This window comes from Anomaloglossus baeobatrachus, chromosome 2, assembly GCF_048569485.1.
Source record: "Anomaloglossus baeobatrachus isolate aAnoBae1 chromosome 2, aAnoBae1.hap1, whole genome shotgun sequence".
In the NCBI taxonomy this organism is placed as follows: domain Eukaryota; kingdom Metazoa; phylum Chordata; class Amphibia; order Anura; family Aromobatidae; genus Anomaloglossus; species Anomaloglossus baeobatrachus.
The window spans coordinates 720,287,736-720,306,845 of record NC_134354.1 but is presented as its reverse complement, the minus strand read 5'-3'; the positions used below and the strand labels follow the sequence as shown (position 1 = coordinate 720,306,845).

The 19,110-nt window shown below is 47.4% G+C and overlaps 1 protein-coding gene across 8 annotated transcripts in view; it reads left to right on the top strand.

The window, feature by feature from the left end:
• Positions 1–19,110, top strand: part of FRY (FRY microtubule binding protein) — a 645,836-nt gene that overhangs the window by 454,774 nt on the left and 171,952 nt on the right. For all 8 annotated transcript variants that reach the window (XM_075337351.1, XM_075337349.1, XM_075337348.1 and 5 more), the window contains 3 exons: positions 2,087–2,247; positions 6,342–6,452; positions 6,659–6,813. In XM_075337351.1, coding sequence (XP_075193466.1) covers positions 2,087–2,247; positions 6,342–6,452; positions 6,659–6,813 — 427 coding nt within the window. The remainder of the gene's footprint in view (positions 1–2,086; positions 2,248–6,341; positions 6,453–6,658; positions 6,814–19,110) is intronic.

The following is a 19,110-nucleotide window of genomic DNA, read 5'->3' as shown; positions in this document are numbered from 1 at the left end:
AAACAGAGGTTTCTGACCACATGTGGGGTATCGGCGCACTCATAAGAAAGTGGGGAACAGGTTTTGGGGTCCATTTTGTTGTGTTATTTCTTCTAAAAGTGAATAAATTTGGGTTAGAGCAACATTTTTAGGTAAAATTTAATTTTTGCTTTTTTTTCATTCCACATTGCTTTTGTTCATGTGAAGCACCTGAAGGGTTAATAAACTTCTTGAATGTGGTTTTGAGTACTTTGGGGGGTGCAGTTTTTAGAATGGTGTCACTTTTGGGTATTTTCTGTCATCTAGGCCTATTGAAGTCACTTCAAATGTGATGTGGTCCCTAAAAAACTGGTTTTGTAAATTTTGATGTAAAAATGAGAAATTGCTGATAAACTTTGAACCCCTCTAACTTCCTAACAAAAAAAAATTTTGTTTCCAAAATTGTGCTGATGTAAAGTAGACATGTGGGAAATGTTATTTATTAACTATTTTGTGTCACAGAAATCTCTGGTTTAACGGTATAAAAATTCAAAAGTTGAAAATTGCTAAATTTTCAAAATTTTTGCCAATATTCAATTTTTTTCATAAATAAACGCAAAAAATATTGTCCTAAATTTGATACTAACATGAAGTCCAATATGTGACGAAAAAACAATCTCAGAATCACCGGGATCCGTTGAAGCGTTCCAGAGTTATAACCTCATGAAGTGACACTGGTCAGAATTGCAAAATTTGGTCTGGTCATTAAGGTGAAAATTAGCTCCGTCACTAAAGGGTTATAATAGTAATAATGATGTATCATTTTGTGTACAAACACTGTGTAGTCTGATCCTGCAATTTCCCAATTTCTTCCTAAAATATACTCTGTAGATGAATAAATAGCAGGATATATAGAGAAGAATCTCTAATGACTTGAGATCTGACTACACAGGGTTTGTTTGTAGTCTGTTGCTATGGAGACACATAGGTCTTTAGCAGTTGTGAACAAAAAAATGAGGAGATTTTTACTTCAGATTAGGTGCATTGGAACGCTAACAAGTCTGGCTTCTTCTTGTAAAGAATAGGCTTGTAATTGTTTGTGTACTTAAAGACGCACCCCTCAAAATAAGTATTATTGCTCCCTAAACCTGTCTAAAAGTGATAAAGTGGGCGTCTTGTCCAGTTTCCAGTACCGCTCCCGTCCTCTTCTCACTCTTGTGACTTCTATTCTTACGCACCAATTCACCGTGTGTGAGCCAGAAGACACTAAGACCACGTTCACATATTCAGTATTTGGTCAGTTTTTTACATCAGTATTTGGAAATCAAAATCAGGAGTGGAACAATCAGACAAAAGTATATTAGAAACACGTACAGTTTTCACCCACTCCTGGTTTTGGCTTACAAATAGTAATGTAAAATACTGACCAAACACTGAACGTGTGAACATGGCCCAACCATGTAATTCTATGTAGTATCAGAACAAGGCTCCATAGGGTTACATTGTAAAAAAATGACTTCCGATTCACATAGAAAGCATCAATGTAATTGAGAAGAGGACAGGAACAGTCTTGATACCGGGAAAGATGGCAATTGGTGAGGATATCACAGTACTTGCACTACATTACATTAGATATACAAAAAGAAAGATGTGGTCCTGCACCGCACTATGCCTTAACAGATGCTGGGAGGGAGAAAGTCCACTCAGGTCCTACAAATAAAAGACTGGCAGAGGGTGCATGTCTTGCAAAAGAAAATAGTTTCCAATAGATAATTCACAAGATCAGAAGAAGCGGCACAGTCCACAGTTTAACCAGAAAGTCTTGCTTTATTACAAAATGTGCATTTAAAAAGCGGGAAAAAGCAGGGTGCAGGCCCCCTATGGACGACGGCCGTTTCGTGCCTTCTAGCGCTTCTATGGGTAGGGTAGACCCGTAGAAGCGCTAGCAGGCGCGAAACGGCCGTCGTCCATTTACATTAGATATACATTATGCAGGCTTGGGTGATAAAAAATAAAAATGGAGTGCTGCTTTAACTAGTCTGTGTTATGTAATGTAAAATTTTAAAGCATCGATAAAAGGTTTACTTTATTTATATTGTATATTTTTTTTTTTTTATATCATTTGTAGTTCACCACCGGAGATTTTTGTTCCCGCAGCAGAGTTTGCGGCATCATCTGTTTATCTTGTTCAGCCAGTGGGCCGGGCCCTTCAGCATTATGTTCACCCCTCTGGACCGTTACAGTGATCGGAATCATCAGATCACCAGATACCAGTACTGTGCACTAAAGGTGATCGAACGCTTCTACATGTTACTCTTAACTCTTTATAGACACCTGTTTATGGCTATGTGCGCATGTTGCCTTTTTGTTTGTGACCACAAAGATGCAGCGTTTTGTGCGTTTTTGCAGCCAAAAATGCACAAAAACGCACCCGCGGTAAAAACGCATGCATTTTTGTGCGTTTTTTTGCTGCGTGTTTGATACAGCGTTTTTCCCAATGCATTGCATGGGTGAAAAACGCTGGCAAAAACACAGAAATAATTGACATGTTGCTTTTTTTTGGTCACCACAAAAACTCAACCAAACAAAACTACACTGTGCGGACACCAAAAGTGAAATCTCATAGACTTTGCTGGGGAAGGAAGTACATGCAGTTTTGAGGCCAAAAACGCACCCGAACAACACCCAAAAAAGCGGCAAAAAACGCAATGTGCGCACATAGCCTATTTGATACAACTCTTCATGAAGTCAATGTTTTTTATCTGACGTGCAGGTTATATGTTGGTTAGCCTCTTTAAAGCACACCAAATCACCAGGATTTTCCAATATAACCTAAAGCCAGTGCTATACTGGCACAATCATGCTAATTCTATACATACCTTTAGTTGCCAGCTTCGCTGTATAGGTTTTGAAACACAAGCAAGTAAAGTTTGTAAAATGTACAGCTTTTTGATTGGCAGCAGCGTTTGATCAGCTAATAGCTGGGGTTGGTTTTGATTCCCGCCTCTTACCTGTTGTTCCTCACCCTATCTGTTATTTATGCTAATTCTATTATAGAAGCGTTTTACTAATGGTTGTGGCTAAATCAAAGTGGCTAGAAGGACCTGTGCTGATGTCATACCCATGTGACCAGAAGGGGAAGGAGCCTCAGCCAACATAGCTGATACAAGGAAGCAGCATTTTTTTTCTGTTGACTGTGCCTTCTGGTCACATAGGTATGACCTCGGCACAGGTCCTTCTAGCCACTTTGATTTATCCACAACCATTAGTAAAAGGTAACGTCTAAATCCCAGTGGCCAGAGAGAGCTCTGCTGACGTCACGCCCATGTGACCAGAAATGGGCGGGGCCTCCACCGAGATTGCTCATACCAAGAATAAACATTATTCTTCTAAGTCCACACTGGCATAGAGTTGATTATAATAGAAGCGGGCGTCTGGGGGTAAGACCTCCAGATGGAGGGGTGCAGAGGAGCAAATCCCCCCCCCTTGCATGAGTATAGTGGATGGAAGCAAACATCGCCACGCCCACCAAACAAGCCGTCACGCCCACAGGTCCTTCTACCCACTGGGATTTATCCACAACCATTAGTAAAATGCTTCTACAATGGAATTAGCGTATATAAAATATAGGGAGGGGGAGCAACAGGCGGGGGGCAGGAATCACTATCAAAACCCATCCCAGCTATTAGCCGCTTGCTTGTGCTTCAAAACCTATACATCCTAGCTGACAATTAAAGGTATGTATAGAATCAGCCTAATAGTGCCAGTATAGCACTGGCTTTAGGTTATATAGGAAAATCCTGGTGATTGGTGCGTTTTAACTCAATTATCCAAAGGCAACAATAATGGTGATCCATTAGCTGGCACCCCTTTACTGCCAACAAGAAGGGCAATTTGCCCCTTCATACTAGCATTTTGTGCGGGTTTTTGCTCACAACCCCTTATATTCTTCCGACATATCAGGGAGATGAAAACCAAAATTGAAGATGCATTTAAATGAGCTCTTTGATGAAAAATTATTTGTACCCAAAACTAGTACTATTCCAGTATTCATCACAAATAACACATCTAATGCAACTCAATGGGGAACCTGAGCATTTTTCTGGGAAATCTTCAAGAAAAATACTCGGGTTCCCCATTGACTTAGGTTAACCCCATTAGGTTCGTTATTCGTGCCGAATATTGGTACAAATAATCCAAACCCGAATATTTTACTTTTGCTCATCACTAGTCATAACTTATTGATCATTGAGGGTCTGATTGGCAGAATGGGCAGCTTCTAACCCTGTTTGAGTGCTCTGGCAGTGACTCTATTCCTTTTCTGTGATGCTACCAAGTGCTGCCTTTGCCATCCAACCTGCTGCTCCCATTTGGTAACGGAGGAAAAAAGTTCTCGGTTCTGCCAAGTAGTATATGTCTCTGATGTCGGGCATCCAAAGATTAAAAAGTTATCACCTGTCCTGGGGAGACACGGTAACTTGTTTTAAAGCACCACTAAAGCAAGAATGGTTTTTAAATGTAAGTCCCCTGCCCCCATCTTATACTTCCCTGTTTCAACTCTTACCAGTGTCGCTCCGGTTGGTCTCCTGTGTTTTATGACCTGCTGGCAGCTCCGGGGTTTCATAGAGAGTGCCGGAGGTCACAACTCAATGCAAGTCTATGAGAGCCTCATTCTGGCTCTCATAGACTTGTATTGAGAGCTTATGACATATCTTCTGACTTACTGTCACAAGAAGGTTTCTCAGGACCAGAGTGACGCTGAGAAAAGATGAAGACTCCAGACTGTAAGTATAAGACCCAGGGCATGGGATTTAGATTTAAAGCACCACTCGAAGAACAAGAAAAGCTGAAGTCGTTCTTTAACCCGACAACCTACCGTATTTTTCAAATTATAAGACGCACTTTTCCTCCCAAAAATTTGGGAGGAAAATGAAGGGTGCATCTTATAATCTGAATATAGCTTACCGGTAGGTGGAGAAATGGCGCTGGCGGCTGTCTGTCCGGGTGGCTGTCTGTGCAGGCAGGCGGCAGGCTGCCTCTCGGTGCCAGCAGGCTGACTCTTGGAGCGGGCAGGCGACTGGCTGGCTGGTTGCCTGTGCAGGCTGCGGTGGCTGTATGGAGCAGGCCGATGCAGCGGGTTCAAATAATGGTGCCCGGAGTCAACGCATGCGCAGATGGAGCTCACGGCTGAGAGCTCCTTCTGCATACACGCCGCTCTCGGCGCCATTTATTTGAAGCCAGGACCACCGACCGAGCATCTGGGACACCTGCCGCACAGGCCTGCTCCACACAGCTACCGCAGCTTCCGGTATCAGGACAGCAGGACAGACTCCATCGCTGCCAGAACAGACCCCACCAGCACCACCTCTGCCTCCTGTGACTCCACTCCACCACCGCTGCCGACCCCATCTGGTAAGACAGCACCAGCGTATAAGACGGACCCCATTTTTTTTCCTTTTTTTTACCTCTAAATTTGGGGTGCGTGTTATAAAACGAAAAATACGGTATTTAAGCTATCATGTAAGTTAGATTTGAGTGATAAATTCAGCCCTTCTTCATCTGTAATTTGGAGAGATACTTAAATGCCGATTGTCATAAAGTTCCTCACACTGAATCCAATTTACAGTTTTAATACAACTTTATACTTAATTTTTGCCAGAGCTGTATATATGGAAAAAACAAAGAGACCACTGCAAAATTGTCAGTTTTTCTGATTTTCTCTTTTTTTATAGGTATATTTTTGAGCAAAATGTAAATTGTTTTTTTTATTCTATAAACTACTGACATGTCTCTGAATTTCCAAGCAATACATTTTGTATTTATTTTCTGAAAATGAGAAACGGTCAAAATAACAGAAAAAATGCATTGCTTTCAGACCTCAAATAATGGAAAGAAAACAAGTTCATATTCATTTAGAAACAACAATACTAATGTTTTACCTCAGAAAGAGTTCAGAAATCAATATATTGTGGAATAACCATGATTTTTAATCCCAGCTTTCATGCGTCTTGGCTGCTTTCCACTAGTCTATCACACTGGTTTCGGGTGACCTTATGCCACTCCTGGTGCAACAATGTAAGCAGTTCTTCTTTGTTTGACGGCTTGTGACTATTACATTCCAGAGGTTTTCAGTGGGGTTCAGGTCTGGAGATTGGGCTGGCCATGACAGGGTTTTGATGTGGTGGTCCTTCATCCACACATTGACCTAGCTATGTGGCATGGCACATTGTCCTGCTGGAAAAAACAGTCCTCGGAGTTGGGGAACATTGCCTGAGCAGAAGGAAGCCACTGTTTTTCCAGGATAACCTTATATGCAGCTTGAGTCATACGTCTTTCTCAAAGATTAATATAATATATATTATTTTTTTTGTTTGTTTTGCCAGGCTATGTCGGCTGTTCTCTGCTGTGGTCCAGTTTTTGACAATGTGGGCTTGTCTCCAGATGGATATCTCTATAAATGGCTGGATAACATCCTGGCCTGTCAGGACATGAGGGTAGGCAATCATGAGATTGTACATGAGCAATGGCCGAATGTTCTGTTGATAATGGTTAAATTTTATGTCCTCACCATGATTGGAGAATATGGATATACATGTTTAGATTGTCTCCTGGGAAGCATGAAGTCATTTCCTCTAGTTTATTCATGAATTATAGCTCAGTTGCTGGATTAATTCACGTCTCCCATGTTTCCTGTTTCCAGGTCCACCAGCTTGGCTGTGAAGTGGTCGTGTTGTTACTGGAACTTAACCCAGACCAAATTAATCTTTTTAATTGGGCCATTGATCGCTGCTATACAGGATCCTATCAGCTGGCCTCCGGGTGCTTCAAGGCTATTGCAACGGTTTGTGGAAACAGGTATTAAGATATTTTGCATAAAATATTATTAAAAAATATTACATGTAATGTATACAGTATTTCTAGACCTCCAGAACGCCTTACTAGTCAATATTAGCCAATCTTGGCAACTTTCTCCCAATGTCCAGGAGGCTCGTGGAAAAGAGGAGACCTACCAGACTCGCACAAGACCTGGCAAATGTCTTTAACGGACTGGACTTTTACATTGATGGCCTATCCTGGAGGAGGTCATCAATATTTGATTGTTAGGGGTGCGTCATCTAGAACTTTTGCCGATCGGCTGTTTCCAGCAGTGGGGCAGGAGTTCGGTTGCAGAGCTGCTCGACACCTCTCCATCATATTGGCCATGGGCAGATTCCGCCAAATTGAATCAGGGGGTGGATGTGCAGTACGCAGCCATGGCCACTAGGCGGTTGACGGAGCTGTGCTATGGAGCTCTACATCTCCAGCATCGGAAACAGCTGATTGGTGGGGATTGGTGGGTGTTGCACCCCTACCAAATAGATATTGATGACCTATCTTAAGGATGAGCCATCAATTTTACAGACTTGGACAAACCCCTTTTAACCTCCTAGAAATCTTCCACAATGTTTTCAGTGCTGGACACCGCTACTTTCCCTCAGATAATAGTAGCATATAAGCACAGCCGGTTCTACAGAACATCGGCACAGCCGGTTCTGCAGAACATCGGCACAGCCGGTTCTGCAGAACATCGGCACAGCCGGTTCTGCAGAACATCGGCACAGCCGGTTCTGCAGAACATCGGCACAGCCGGTTCTGCAGAACATCGGCACAGCCGGTTCTGCAGAACATCGGCACGAGCACAGCCGGTTCTGCAGAACATCGGCACGGGCACAGCCGGTTCTGCAGAACATCGGCACGGGCACAGCCGGTTCTGCAGAACATCGGCACGGGCACAGCCAGTTCTGCAGAACATCGGCACGGGCACAGCCAGTTCTGCAGAACATCAGCATGCACACTGCTGGCCCTTCTACATCAGCACGCACCCTGCCGGCCCTGCTACATCAGCACGCACCCTGCTACATCAGCCTGCACGCTGGCGTGGCCCTGCTACATCAGCCTGCATGCTGGCGCGGCCCTGCTACATCAGCACGCACGCTGGCGCGGCCCTGCTACATCAGCACGCACGCTGGCGCGGCCCTGCTACATCAGCACGCACGCTGGCGGTCCTGCTACATCAGCACGCACGCTGGCACGGCCCTGCTACATCAGCACGCACGCTGGCGGCCCTGCTACATCAGCACGCACGCTGGCGGCCCTGCTACATCAGCACGCACGCTGGCGGCGCTGAGTTTTTTGTGTTTTAGCCTCTCTGATGAAGTAATAGATGCAAACTGGTTCTAGACGTGCAAATCCCAGTATGTTTAGGGAGCTGAAATTTCAGAGCAGTAACCTAAAACTCTTCATGTAAAATGTGACTCTACGTTACTATGTGTTATAGCAGTTTTGTATCTCCGTATGGAGCTAATTGCTTTTCACATTGCATTGTCCCTGAAGAGAAAATGCACTGTAATGTCTTTTTCAACTTCAACTCTCTGTTTCCTTCTTTGCTTGTGCTGATGAGGCCGGGGGATTGTTCTAGAAAAGGGTCAGATTGCCATTTGGGAACCTGAATATTTGGATTTCCCAGTGACTGAGCGTGGCGGAGAGTCTCAGAGAAGCCTAATCTTCCTCAGCTGACTGCCCTTACCACTGCCCCTAGAAAGCGGCTCGTCCGGCTATAATTATGCTGCAGGAATAATATTATTTCATGTGGTAAAATTCTCATCAGGCTCAAATAGCGTAATCCGAAAAGTCTCAGCAATACAGTCCCCATAATGGGTCACAAGTGCGGCAGATACGGCCGGGATCTACAGGTGTCCCGATATTCAGTGCCGCTGTCCTTGTTCTCCTTCAGAAGACATTTTTCTTCGGCGCTCCATTGGGAGACCCAGACGATTGGGTGTATAGCACTGCCCTCCGGAGGCCACACAAAGCAATTACACTAAAAAGTGTAAGGCCCCTCCCCTTCTGGCTATACACCCCCAGTGGGATCACTGGCTCACCAGTTTTCTGCTTTGTGCGAAGGAGGTCAGACATCCACGCATAGCTCCACTGTTTAGTCAGCAGTAGCTGCTGACTCTATCGGATGGAAGAAAAGAGAGCCCATATAGGGCCCCCAGCATGCTCCCTTCTCACCCCACTTGCGGTTTGTAAGGTTGAGGTACCCATTGCGGGTACGGAGGCTGGAGCCCACATGCTGCTTTCCTTCCCCATCCCCCTGAGGGGCTCTGTGGAAGTGGGATCTTACCGGCCCCCGAACCCTGAGGCCGAGCTCCATCCACAGACCCAGAGACCCTGCTGGAGGAGCTGAGTACAGTCAGGGACAAGGCCCTGCAACGTTCAGGTACTCTGTGTCCCCGCACAGACAGGCCACGCACACTCCAGGCTTGCTGGGTGTGCTAGTGCGCCGGGGGCACTAGCGCTGCGCGCTCGGGTTAGAGTCACTGCAGCTTAGCTGAGTGATTTTTGTCTTGGGAACTACCGCGCCGGCCGCTCCGGGAGCGGCGGCGCCGCTGGGACTTGTAGTGCGCCGGGGACTCGCGCTGCCCGCGCTTTTACGGCGGCAGCGCTCATAAATCTAGTCCCCGGCTTTTGCGGCCTAGTTACGGTTCGTTCCCGCCCCCACCCTGTCAATCAGGGAAAGGGAGAGACGCTGTGCAATAGGCAGCGCCGAGGGCTGGAGCCTTATTTACATGCTCCAGCCCTCTCACTGGGCACAGTGGGGACGCAAGTTTCCCGCTCTTGGTCTCAACACGCCCAGGGCCCGCCCCTCTCCACAGGACGCCGGCAGCCATTCCTGCATGCAGTCTGGCTGGAGAACGGACACAGGCTCTGGGGGACTCAGACAAGGGACTCTGGCGACCACACACCCGCGTTTATGCGGGCGGTAAGCTGCACATAAGTGCTGGCCCCACTAGTGCCACAGTGTTATTTGGTGCATTTTTTCTCTGTACCATATATATTTATATTGCACTGTACAGTCGCTTCTTGGCTTATACCCTCATTGCTCTGAGGAGACAACAACATGTCATCCGCAAAACGCAAGGGTGCCAAGGCACAGACGGTACGCACTGCTTGTGCCGCATGTGGGGCTAATCTACCGGCAGGTTCCAATGACCCCCATTGTGTGCAATGTTCAATCCCTGTGCCACTTCGTCAGCCAGAGTCTATGGTAGTAGTGGCCCAGGCAGAGACGCCTGTGAACCCTGCCCCGGTGACGGGGACAGAATTTGCAGTTTTTGCTGATAAGATGTCTGTGACTATGACAAAAATCCTGGAAACCTTGCAGTCCAGGCCAGTTTCTCAGACCATGGACACTGCTGTGTCTATGCTCCCCGGTCCCCCTCAGTTGGAACTAATCCGTACTTCAAGGGGGTCCCAGGCATCACAGGCTGAAGACTCTGACTCGGATGACAGTCCCAGGCAGCCTAAGCGGGCTCGCTGGGAAAGACCCTCGCCGTCATCACACTGGTCAGGGTCTCAGCGAGACGAGGCTCTGTATGAGGAGACAGAGGTGGGTGATCAGGAATCTACTCCTGACACCGCTCTCAATCTAGATACCCCTGATGGTGACGCTATGGTAAATGACCTTATAGCGGCCATCAATAGACTGTTGGATATTTCTCCCCCAGCCCCTTCTGCTGAGGAGGCAGCTGCACAGCAGGAGAAGTTCCAGTTCCGGTATCCTAAGCGTAAATTGAGTACTTTTCTGGACCACTCTGACTTCAGAGAATCAGTCCAGAAACATCATGCTTATCCAGATAAGCGTTTCTCCAAACGTCTTAAGGATACACGTTATCCCTTTCCCCCTGACGTGGTCAAACGCTGGACCCAGTGTCCAAAGGTGGACCCCCCAATCTCCAGGCTTGCGGCTAGGTCCTTAGTTGCAGTGGAAGATGGGGCTTCACTTAAAGATGCCAATGACAGACAGATGGACCTTTGGTTAAAGTCTGTCTATGAAGCTATCGGCGCGTCGTTTGCTCCAGCATTCGCGGCCGTGTGGGCACTCCAAGCTATTTCAGCTGGCCTGGCACAGGTGGACTCTATCATACGTCCAGCAGTGCCGCGAGTAGCGTCCCTAACTTCGCAAATGTCTGCGTTTGCGACTTACGCTATCAACGCTGTCCTGGACTCTACGAGCCGTACCTCAATGGCGTCTGCCAACTCTGTGGTTTTGCGCAGAGCCTTGTGGTTAAAGGAATGGAAAGCAGATTCTGCTTCCAAGAAATGTTTAACCAGCTTGCCACTATCTGGAGACAGACTGTTTGGTGAGCAATTGGCTGAGATCATTAAACAGTCCAAGGGTAAGGACTCCTCCTTACCCCAGCCCAGATCGAGCAAACCTCAACAGAGGAAGTGGCAGTCGAGGTTTCGGTCCTTTCGAGGCTCCAGCAAGACCCAATTCTCCTCGTCCAAAGGGACTCAGAAGGAGCAAAGGAGCTCAGATTCCTGGCGGGCTCATTCACGCCCCAAGAAAGCAACCGGAGGAACCGCTTCCAAGGCGGCTGCCTCATGACTTTCGGCCTCCTCCCTCCGCATCCTCGGTCGGTGGCAGGCTCTCCCGCTTTTGCGACATTTGGCTGCCACAGGTCAAAGACCGGTGGGTAGCAGACATTTTGTCTCACGGGTACAGGATAGAATTCAGTTCTCATCCTCCGCCTCGGTTCTTCAGAACCTCCCCACATCCCGACCGAGCAAATGCCCTTCTGCAGGCGGTGTGCTCACTAAGAGCAGAAGGAGTGGTGATCCCTGTTCCTCTGCAGGAACAAGGGCAAGGTTTTTACTCCAATCTCTTCGTGGTTCCAAAAAAGGACGGCTCGTTCCGTCCTGTTCTGGACCTAAAGCTGCTCAACAAGCATGTGAACGCCAGGCGGTTCCGGATGGAATCCCTCCGCTCTGTCATTGCCTCAATGTCTCAAGGAGATTTCCTTGCATCAATAGACATCAAAGATGCTTATCTCCACGTGCCGATTGCTACAGAGCACCAACGTTTCCTACGTTTCGTGATAGGAGACGACCATCTCCAGTTCGTAGCTCTGCCATTTGGTCTGGCGACAGCCCCACGGGTTTTCACCAAGGTCATGGCGGCAGTGGTAGCAGTCTTGCATTCTCAGGGACACTCGGTGATCCCTTACTTGGACGATCTACTTGTCAAAGCACCCTCTCAAGAGGCATGCCAACACAGCCTGAATGTTGCGCTGGAGACTCTCCAGACTTTCGGGTGGATCATCAACTTTTCAAAGTCAAACCTGGCACCGACTCAATCACTAACGTATCTTGGCATGGAGTTTCATACTCTCTCAGCGATAGTGAAGCTTCCGCTGGACAAGCAGCGGTCACTACAGACAGGGGTGCAGTCTCTCCTTCAGGGTCAGTCGCACCCCTTAAGGCGCCTCATGCACTTCCTAGGGAAGATGGTGGCAGCAATGGAGGCAGTCCCGTTCGCGCAGTTTCATCTGCGTCCACTGCAATGGGACATTCTCCGCCAATGGGACGGGAAGACAACTTCCCTAGACAGGAAAGTCTCCCTTTCTCAGACGGCCAAGGATTCTCTGCTATGGTGGCTTCTTCCCACCTCATTATCGCAGGGAAGATCATTCCTGCCCCCATCCTGGGCAGTGGTCACGACAGACGCGAGTCTGTCAGGGTGGGGAGCAGTTTTTCTCCACCACAGGGCTCAAGGGACGTGGACTCAGCAGGAATCCACCCTTCAGATCAATGTTCTGGAGATCAGGGCAGTGTATCTTGCCCTATTAGCCTTCCAGCAGTGGCTGGAAGGAAAACAGATCCGAATTCAGTCGGACAACTCCACAGCGGTGGCATACATCAACCACCAAGGAGGGACACGCAGTCGGCAAGCCTTCCAGGAAGTCAGGCGGATTCTGATGTGGGTAGAGGAAAGAGCATCCACCATATCAGCAGTTCACATCCCGGGCGTAGAAAACTGGGAAGCAGACTTCCTCAGTCGCCAGGGCATGGACGCAGGGGAATGGTCCCTTCACCCAGACGTGTTTCAGGAAATCTGCCGCCGCTGGGGTGTGCCGGATGTCGACCTAATGGCGTCTCGGCACAACAACAAGGTCCCGACCTTCATAGCGCGGTCTCGCGATCAAAGAGCTCTGGCGGCAGACGCCTTAGTGCAAGATTGGTCGCAGTTCCGGCTCCCTTATGTGTTTCCACCTCTGGCACTCTTGCCCAGAGTGTTACGCAAGATCAGATCCGATTGCGGCCGCGTCATACTCGTCGCCCCAGACTGGCCGAGGAGGTCGTGGTACCCGGATCTGTGGCATCTCACGGTCGGCCAACCGTGGGCACTACCAGACCGTCCAGACTTACTGTCCCAAGGGCCGTTTTTCCATCGGAATTCTGCGGCCCTGAACCTGACTGTGTGGCCATTGAGTCCTGGATCCTAGCGTCTTCAGGATTATCCCAAGGGGTCGTGGCCACCATGAGACAGGCTAGGAAGTCCACTTCTGCTAAGATCTACCACAGAACGTGGAAGATTTTCTTATCCTGGTGCTCTGCACAAGGAGTATCTCCCTGGCCATTCGCGTTACCTGTTTTTCTTTCCTTCCTGCAATCTGGGTTGGAAAAGGGCTTGTCGCTCGGCTCCCTTAAAGGGCAAGTCTCGGCACTATCCGTGTTTTTTCAGAAGCGTCTAGCACGACTTTCTCAGGTGCGCACGTTCCTGCAGGGGGTTTGTCATATCGTACCTCCGTACAGGCGGCCGTTAGATCCGTGGGATCTAAACAAGGTCCTTGTTGCTCTCCAGAAGCCGCCCTTCGAGCCTCTGAGGGATGTGTCACTTTCTCGACTCTCACAGAAAGTGGCCTTTCTGGTAGCGGTCACGTCTCTTCGGAGAGTGTCCGAACTAGCAGCGCTGTCATCCAAGGCTCCTTTCCTGGTGTTCCACCAGGACAAGGTAGTGCTGCGCCCCATTCAGGAGTTTCTCCCTAAGGTGGTATCCTCTTTTCATCTTAATCAGGATATCTCCTTGCCTTCCTTTTATCCGCATGCAGTTCATCGGTATGAAAAGGATTTACATTTGTTGGATCTGGTGAGAGCACTCAGAATCTACATTTCCCGCACGGCGCCCCTGCGCCGCTCGGATGCACTCTTTGTCCTTGTCGCTGGTAAGCGCAAAGGGTCGCAGGCTTCCAAAGCCACCCTGGCTCGATGGATCAAAGAACCAATTCTTGAAGCCTACCGTTCTGCTGGGCTTCCGGTTCCATCAGGGCTGAAGGCCCATTCTACCAGAGCCGTGGGTGCGTCCTGGGCATTACGACACCAGGCTACGGCTCAACAGGTGTGCCAGGCAGCCACCTGGTCGAGTCTGCACACTTTCACCAAACATTATCAGGTGCATACCTATGCTTCGGCGGACGCCAGCCTAGGTAGAAGAGTCCTGCAGGCGGCAGTTGCCTCCCCGTAGGGGAGGGCTGTCTTTGCAGCTCTAACATGAGGTATTTCTTTACCCACCCAGGGACAGCTTTTGGACGTCCCAATCGTCTGGGTCTCCCAATGGAGCGCCGAAGAAGAAGGGAATTTTGTTACTTACCGTAAATTCCTTTTCTTCTAGCTCCTATTGGGAGACCCAGCACCCGCCCTGTTGTTCTTCGGGATTTTTGGTTGTTTTTCGGGTACACATGTTGTTCATGTTGAATGGTTTTCAGTTCTCCGACGTATCTTCGGAGTGAATTTGTTTAAACCAGTTATTGGCTTTCCTCCTTCTTGCTTTTGCACTAAAACTGGTGAGCCAGTGATCCCACTGGGGGTGTATAGCCAGAAGGGGAGGGGCCTTACACTTTTTAGTGTAATTGCTTTGTGTGGCCTCCGGAGGGCAGTGCTATACACCCAATCGTCTAGGTCTCCCAATAGGAGCTAGAAGAAAAGGAATTTACGGTAAGTAACAAAATTCCCTTCTTTTCTGCCAGTGGGAAAACATCTACAGTAGACTCTGTGCGCATGCTGAGTACTGTATTTAGTTGCAGAAATTTCTGCATCTGTTCGCAGAAAAAAACATGCGTTTTTGTCGTGTTTTTGGTGCATTTTTTATTTAGTTTTTTTACGCATTTCGGTGCGTTTTGTTTTTTTGGGTGCCTTTTTTATTTGTTTTTAGTGCAGTTTTGATTTGTTTTTGATGTGTATTTGGTGCGTTTTTTGTATATTCATTGCTTCTTTAATGCGTTTTCGGTGCCTTTTTTATTTGGTTTTTGACGCATTTTCGGTGCATTTATTTGTTCTCGGTGCGTTTTTTATTTATTTTTCATACGTCTTTGATTTTTTCGGTTCGTTTTGATGCATCTCAGTGTGTTTTTTGACGCATTTCAATGTTTTTTTACTTGTTTTCGGTGCGTTTCTTGATTTTTTTTTTTTAAGTTTTGATTTGTCTTCAGTGCGTTTTTGATGTGTATTTGGTGCGTTTTTAATGCGTTTTCAGTGTGTTGTTATTCGGTCTTTAACGCATTTTCGGTGCATTTTTTATTTGTTTGGGGGTTTTTTTTTACATGTTTTCAGTGTATTTATTAGATTTTGGTGCATTTTTGATTTGTTTGGTGTGTTTTTTCTTTTCCATGCGTCTTTGATTTTTCAGGGCGTTTTTGGTGTTTTTAATGCGTTTTCGGTGTTTTTTGTGTATTCGCAGAGTCTTTAATGTGTTTTCGGAGTGTTTTTGATTTGGTTTTTGACGCATTTTCGGTGCTTTTTTTTATTTTCCATGCATCTTTGATTTTTCGTTTAGTTTTGACCCATTTCAGTGTGTTTTTGTACGCATTTTTGGTGGTTTTGACTTTTATTTTTTTTGGTGGAGTTTTGATTTGTTTTCAGTGTGTTTTTGATGTATATTTTGTGTGTTTTTAATGCAGTTTTGAGGCAGTTTTTTGTGTATTTGGTGCATTTTTAACACGTTTTCGCTGCATTTTTTGTGCATTTGGTGTGTCTTTAACGCGTTTTCGGTGCGTATTTGATTTGGCTTTTGACTTGTTTTAGGTGCATTTATTAGTTTTCCGTGCGTTTTTGATTTGTTTACGGTGTGTGTATTAGTTTTCCATGCATCTTTGATTTTTCAAGGCGTCTTGGTGTGTTTTTGACGTGTTTTTGAGGTGTTTATAGTGTGTTTTTGGTGCGGTTTTTGTTTTCTGTGCATTTTTGACGTGTTTTCGGTGCATTTTTGATGCATTTTTTCATGCACTTTTTCAATGTGTTTCCTATGCATTCTAGGGGAGGAAAAACACAAAGAATTGACATTCTGCAGATTTATTTCTAGACAGGAAAAAAAGCAACATGTGCACAGCAAAAAATTTCAAGATTCTCATTGACTTTTCAGGCATATGGATTTGCATACAGTTTTGTAACAAAACTGCACTCAAAAAGGCATAAAAAAAATGCAATAAAAACACACTGTGTGCACATAGTCTAAAAGTCAGCATTGGATAGGGAAAACATCAATTTAAGCAAATCCATTAGCTTATATTATTTGGTGATTCCGATGCACAAGGAACTTGTGGATCAAGTTACAAACATCTTGTTGCACCCATTATTGTTAGTTTTGTGAATAAAAAGGTGGAAATTAAAAGCAGTAAGGAAATGTGTCACGTGAAGTCATACAATAAAAAGTAATGCTTGGCCACTTAACAAGGCGGGGTGCTTTGGACGAGGATTAGCGCGTAGACATTAAAGCATTGTTGTTATATGGTGTTCTTCTGTACAGACGCCTAGTTCTTCTGCAATGTTTTATAGGCGATGGGGTCATACATTCCTGACTTGTTTGGCCTTCTACTACGATTCTAATTCCAGACCTCCTGGTCACACCATCAATGCGGAGTGTTTCCAGTCCCCAAGAAACTTATGATCTTATTTTCCAATTTGTGTTCAAGGTTACCAGCAAACAAAATTGAGGCCAAAAATAATAATAGCTCCCAAAACAAAAGGGCAGATCAGTAATATAGACCAGACAGTGTGTGTGTGTGTGTGTGTGTGTGTGTGTGTGTATTATGTTCTACAGGTTTTTTTTATACCAATTCAATACAACTCTGCGAGCCATTAAGGCTAGTTTCACACTTGCGTTGAACGGTATCCGTTGCATTGCGTTGTGTGACGGATGCGTTGCATATAATGGCATAACGGATGCAACGGATCGTACAAAACAACGGAAAGACTTTTTTTTTTTTCTTTTTCGCTCCTAATTGGGAGACCCAGACAGTGGGTGTATAGCTACTGCCTCTGGAGGCCGCACAAAGAACTACACTTAAAAGTGTAAGGCCCCTCCCCTTCTGGCTATACACCCTCCCGTAGGAGTACGGATTCCTCAGTTTTAGCTTTGTGCGCAGGAGGTCAGACACGCACGCATAGCTCCATTGTTTTTAGTCAGCAGCAGCTGCTGACTATGTCGGATGGAAGAAAAGAGGGCCCATACAGGGCTCCCAGCATGCTCCCTTCTCACCCCACTGTATGTCGGAGGTGTTTGTAAGGTTGAGGTACCCATTGCGGGTACGGCGGCAGGAGCCCACATGCTGATTCCTTCCCCATCCCTTTTTACAGGGCTCTGGGTGAAGTGGGATTTACTGGTCTCCAGGCACTGAGACCGTGCTCCATCTACAGCCCCTGGAGAAGATGCTGGATGGAGCGGAGTACATCAGGGACATGGCCCTGCTTCCTCAAGGTACTCTGTGTCCCCGTGCATTTGGCGCTCACACCGCAGCATGCTGGGTGTTGTAGTGCGCCGGGGACATCAGCGCTGCGGCGCTTGTGCCATGGCCTCATTCAGCTTCGCTGAAGAAGGCACACTTCTGGGAATCGGTCGCGCCGGCCGCTGGGACTGCGGCGCGGCTGGCACTTGTGGTGCGCCGGGGACTTCAGCGCGGGCCGCGCTTTTACGGCGGCCGCGCTGATAACTCGAGTCCCCGGCTTTTGCGGCCTGCTTCCGTTCGTTCCCGCCCCCAGACCTGCCAGTCAGGAGAGGGGCGGGACGCTGGTCAGTGCATCAGCGCCGAGGGCTGGAGTCGTTTTTACATACTCCAGCCCTCACAATCGGCACAGAGGGGACACTGTTTCCCGCACTTTTGTTTAGGAACTCCCACGGACCGCCCCTCTCCACAGACGCCGGCAGCCATTCCTGCTGACACGCTGAGCTGCAGAGGGGAGCCGGGGAGACCCAGACAAGGAATTCTGCGCCTCTTACCCGCTATTCAGCGGGCGGTAAGCAGCCCTCAGGGCTCACCCCCTCTTGTGCCAGTAGTATTCTTAGTATTTTGTTTCTACAAATACTTTGTATTGCATAGCGCTGGTCGCCCTTTGGCTATAGACTCTCTCACATTGCAGAGAGCCAGCAGCATGTCGTCCGTAAAACGCAAGGGTGCCAAGGCACAGACATTATATGCTTCCTGCACCGCATGTGGGACTTTTCTACCGGCAGGCTCCACGGACCCCCATTGTGTGCAGTGCTCGGCCCCTGCGGCGCTTGCACAGTCGGGACCTCTGCTGGACGTGACCCAGGGTGTACCACCTGTGAATGCTGTCCAGGTGACAGGAACTGAGTTTGCAGCTTTTGCTGACAGAATGTCTCTCACTATGTCACAAATTCTTGACACATTGCGAGCTAGGCCTGTACTTCAGGCCACGGACACTGTGCAATCATTGCCCCCTGGTCCCCCTCAGCTGAATTATCTCCAAGCTCCGGGACGGGCACATACACCTCAGGGTGAAGACTCTGACTCGGACGATGGCCCCGGGCAGCCTAAGCGGGCTCGCTATGACGGGCCTTCACATTCATCTCAATGGTCAGGATCCCAGCGAGATGAATCTATGGGTGATGAGGCGGACGTAACTGATCAGGATTCTGATCCTGGGACCGCTCTCAATCTAGATACACCAGATGGTGACGCCATAGTTAATGATCTTATATTTAACATCAATAAGATGTTAAATATTTCCCCACCAGCTCCTCTTGTAGAGGAGTCAGCTTCGCATCACGAGAGAATCCATTTCAGATACCCTAAGCGTACATTAAGCACTTTTCTGGACCACGCTGACTTTAGAGACGCAATCCAGAAACCCCACGCTTCTCCTGAAAGGCGTTTTTCTAAACGGCTTAAAGATACACGCTATCCTTTTCCCCCTGAGGTGGTCAAGGGTTGGACCCAGTGTCCAAAAGTGGATCCTCCAATTTCCAGGCTTGCAGCTAGATCCTTGGTTGCAGTTGAAGATGGAGCGGCACTTAAAGATGCCACTGACAGG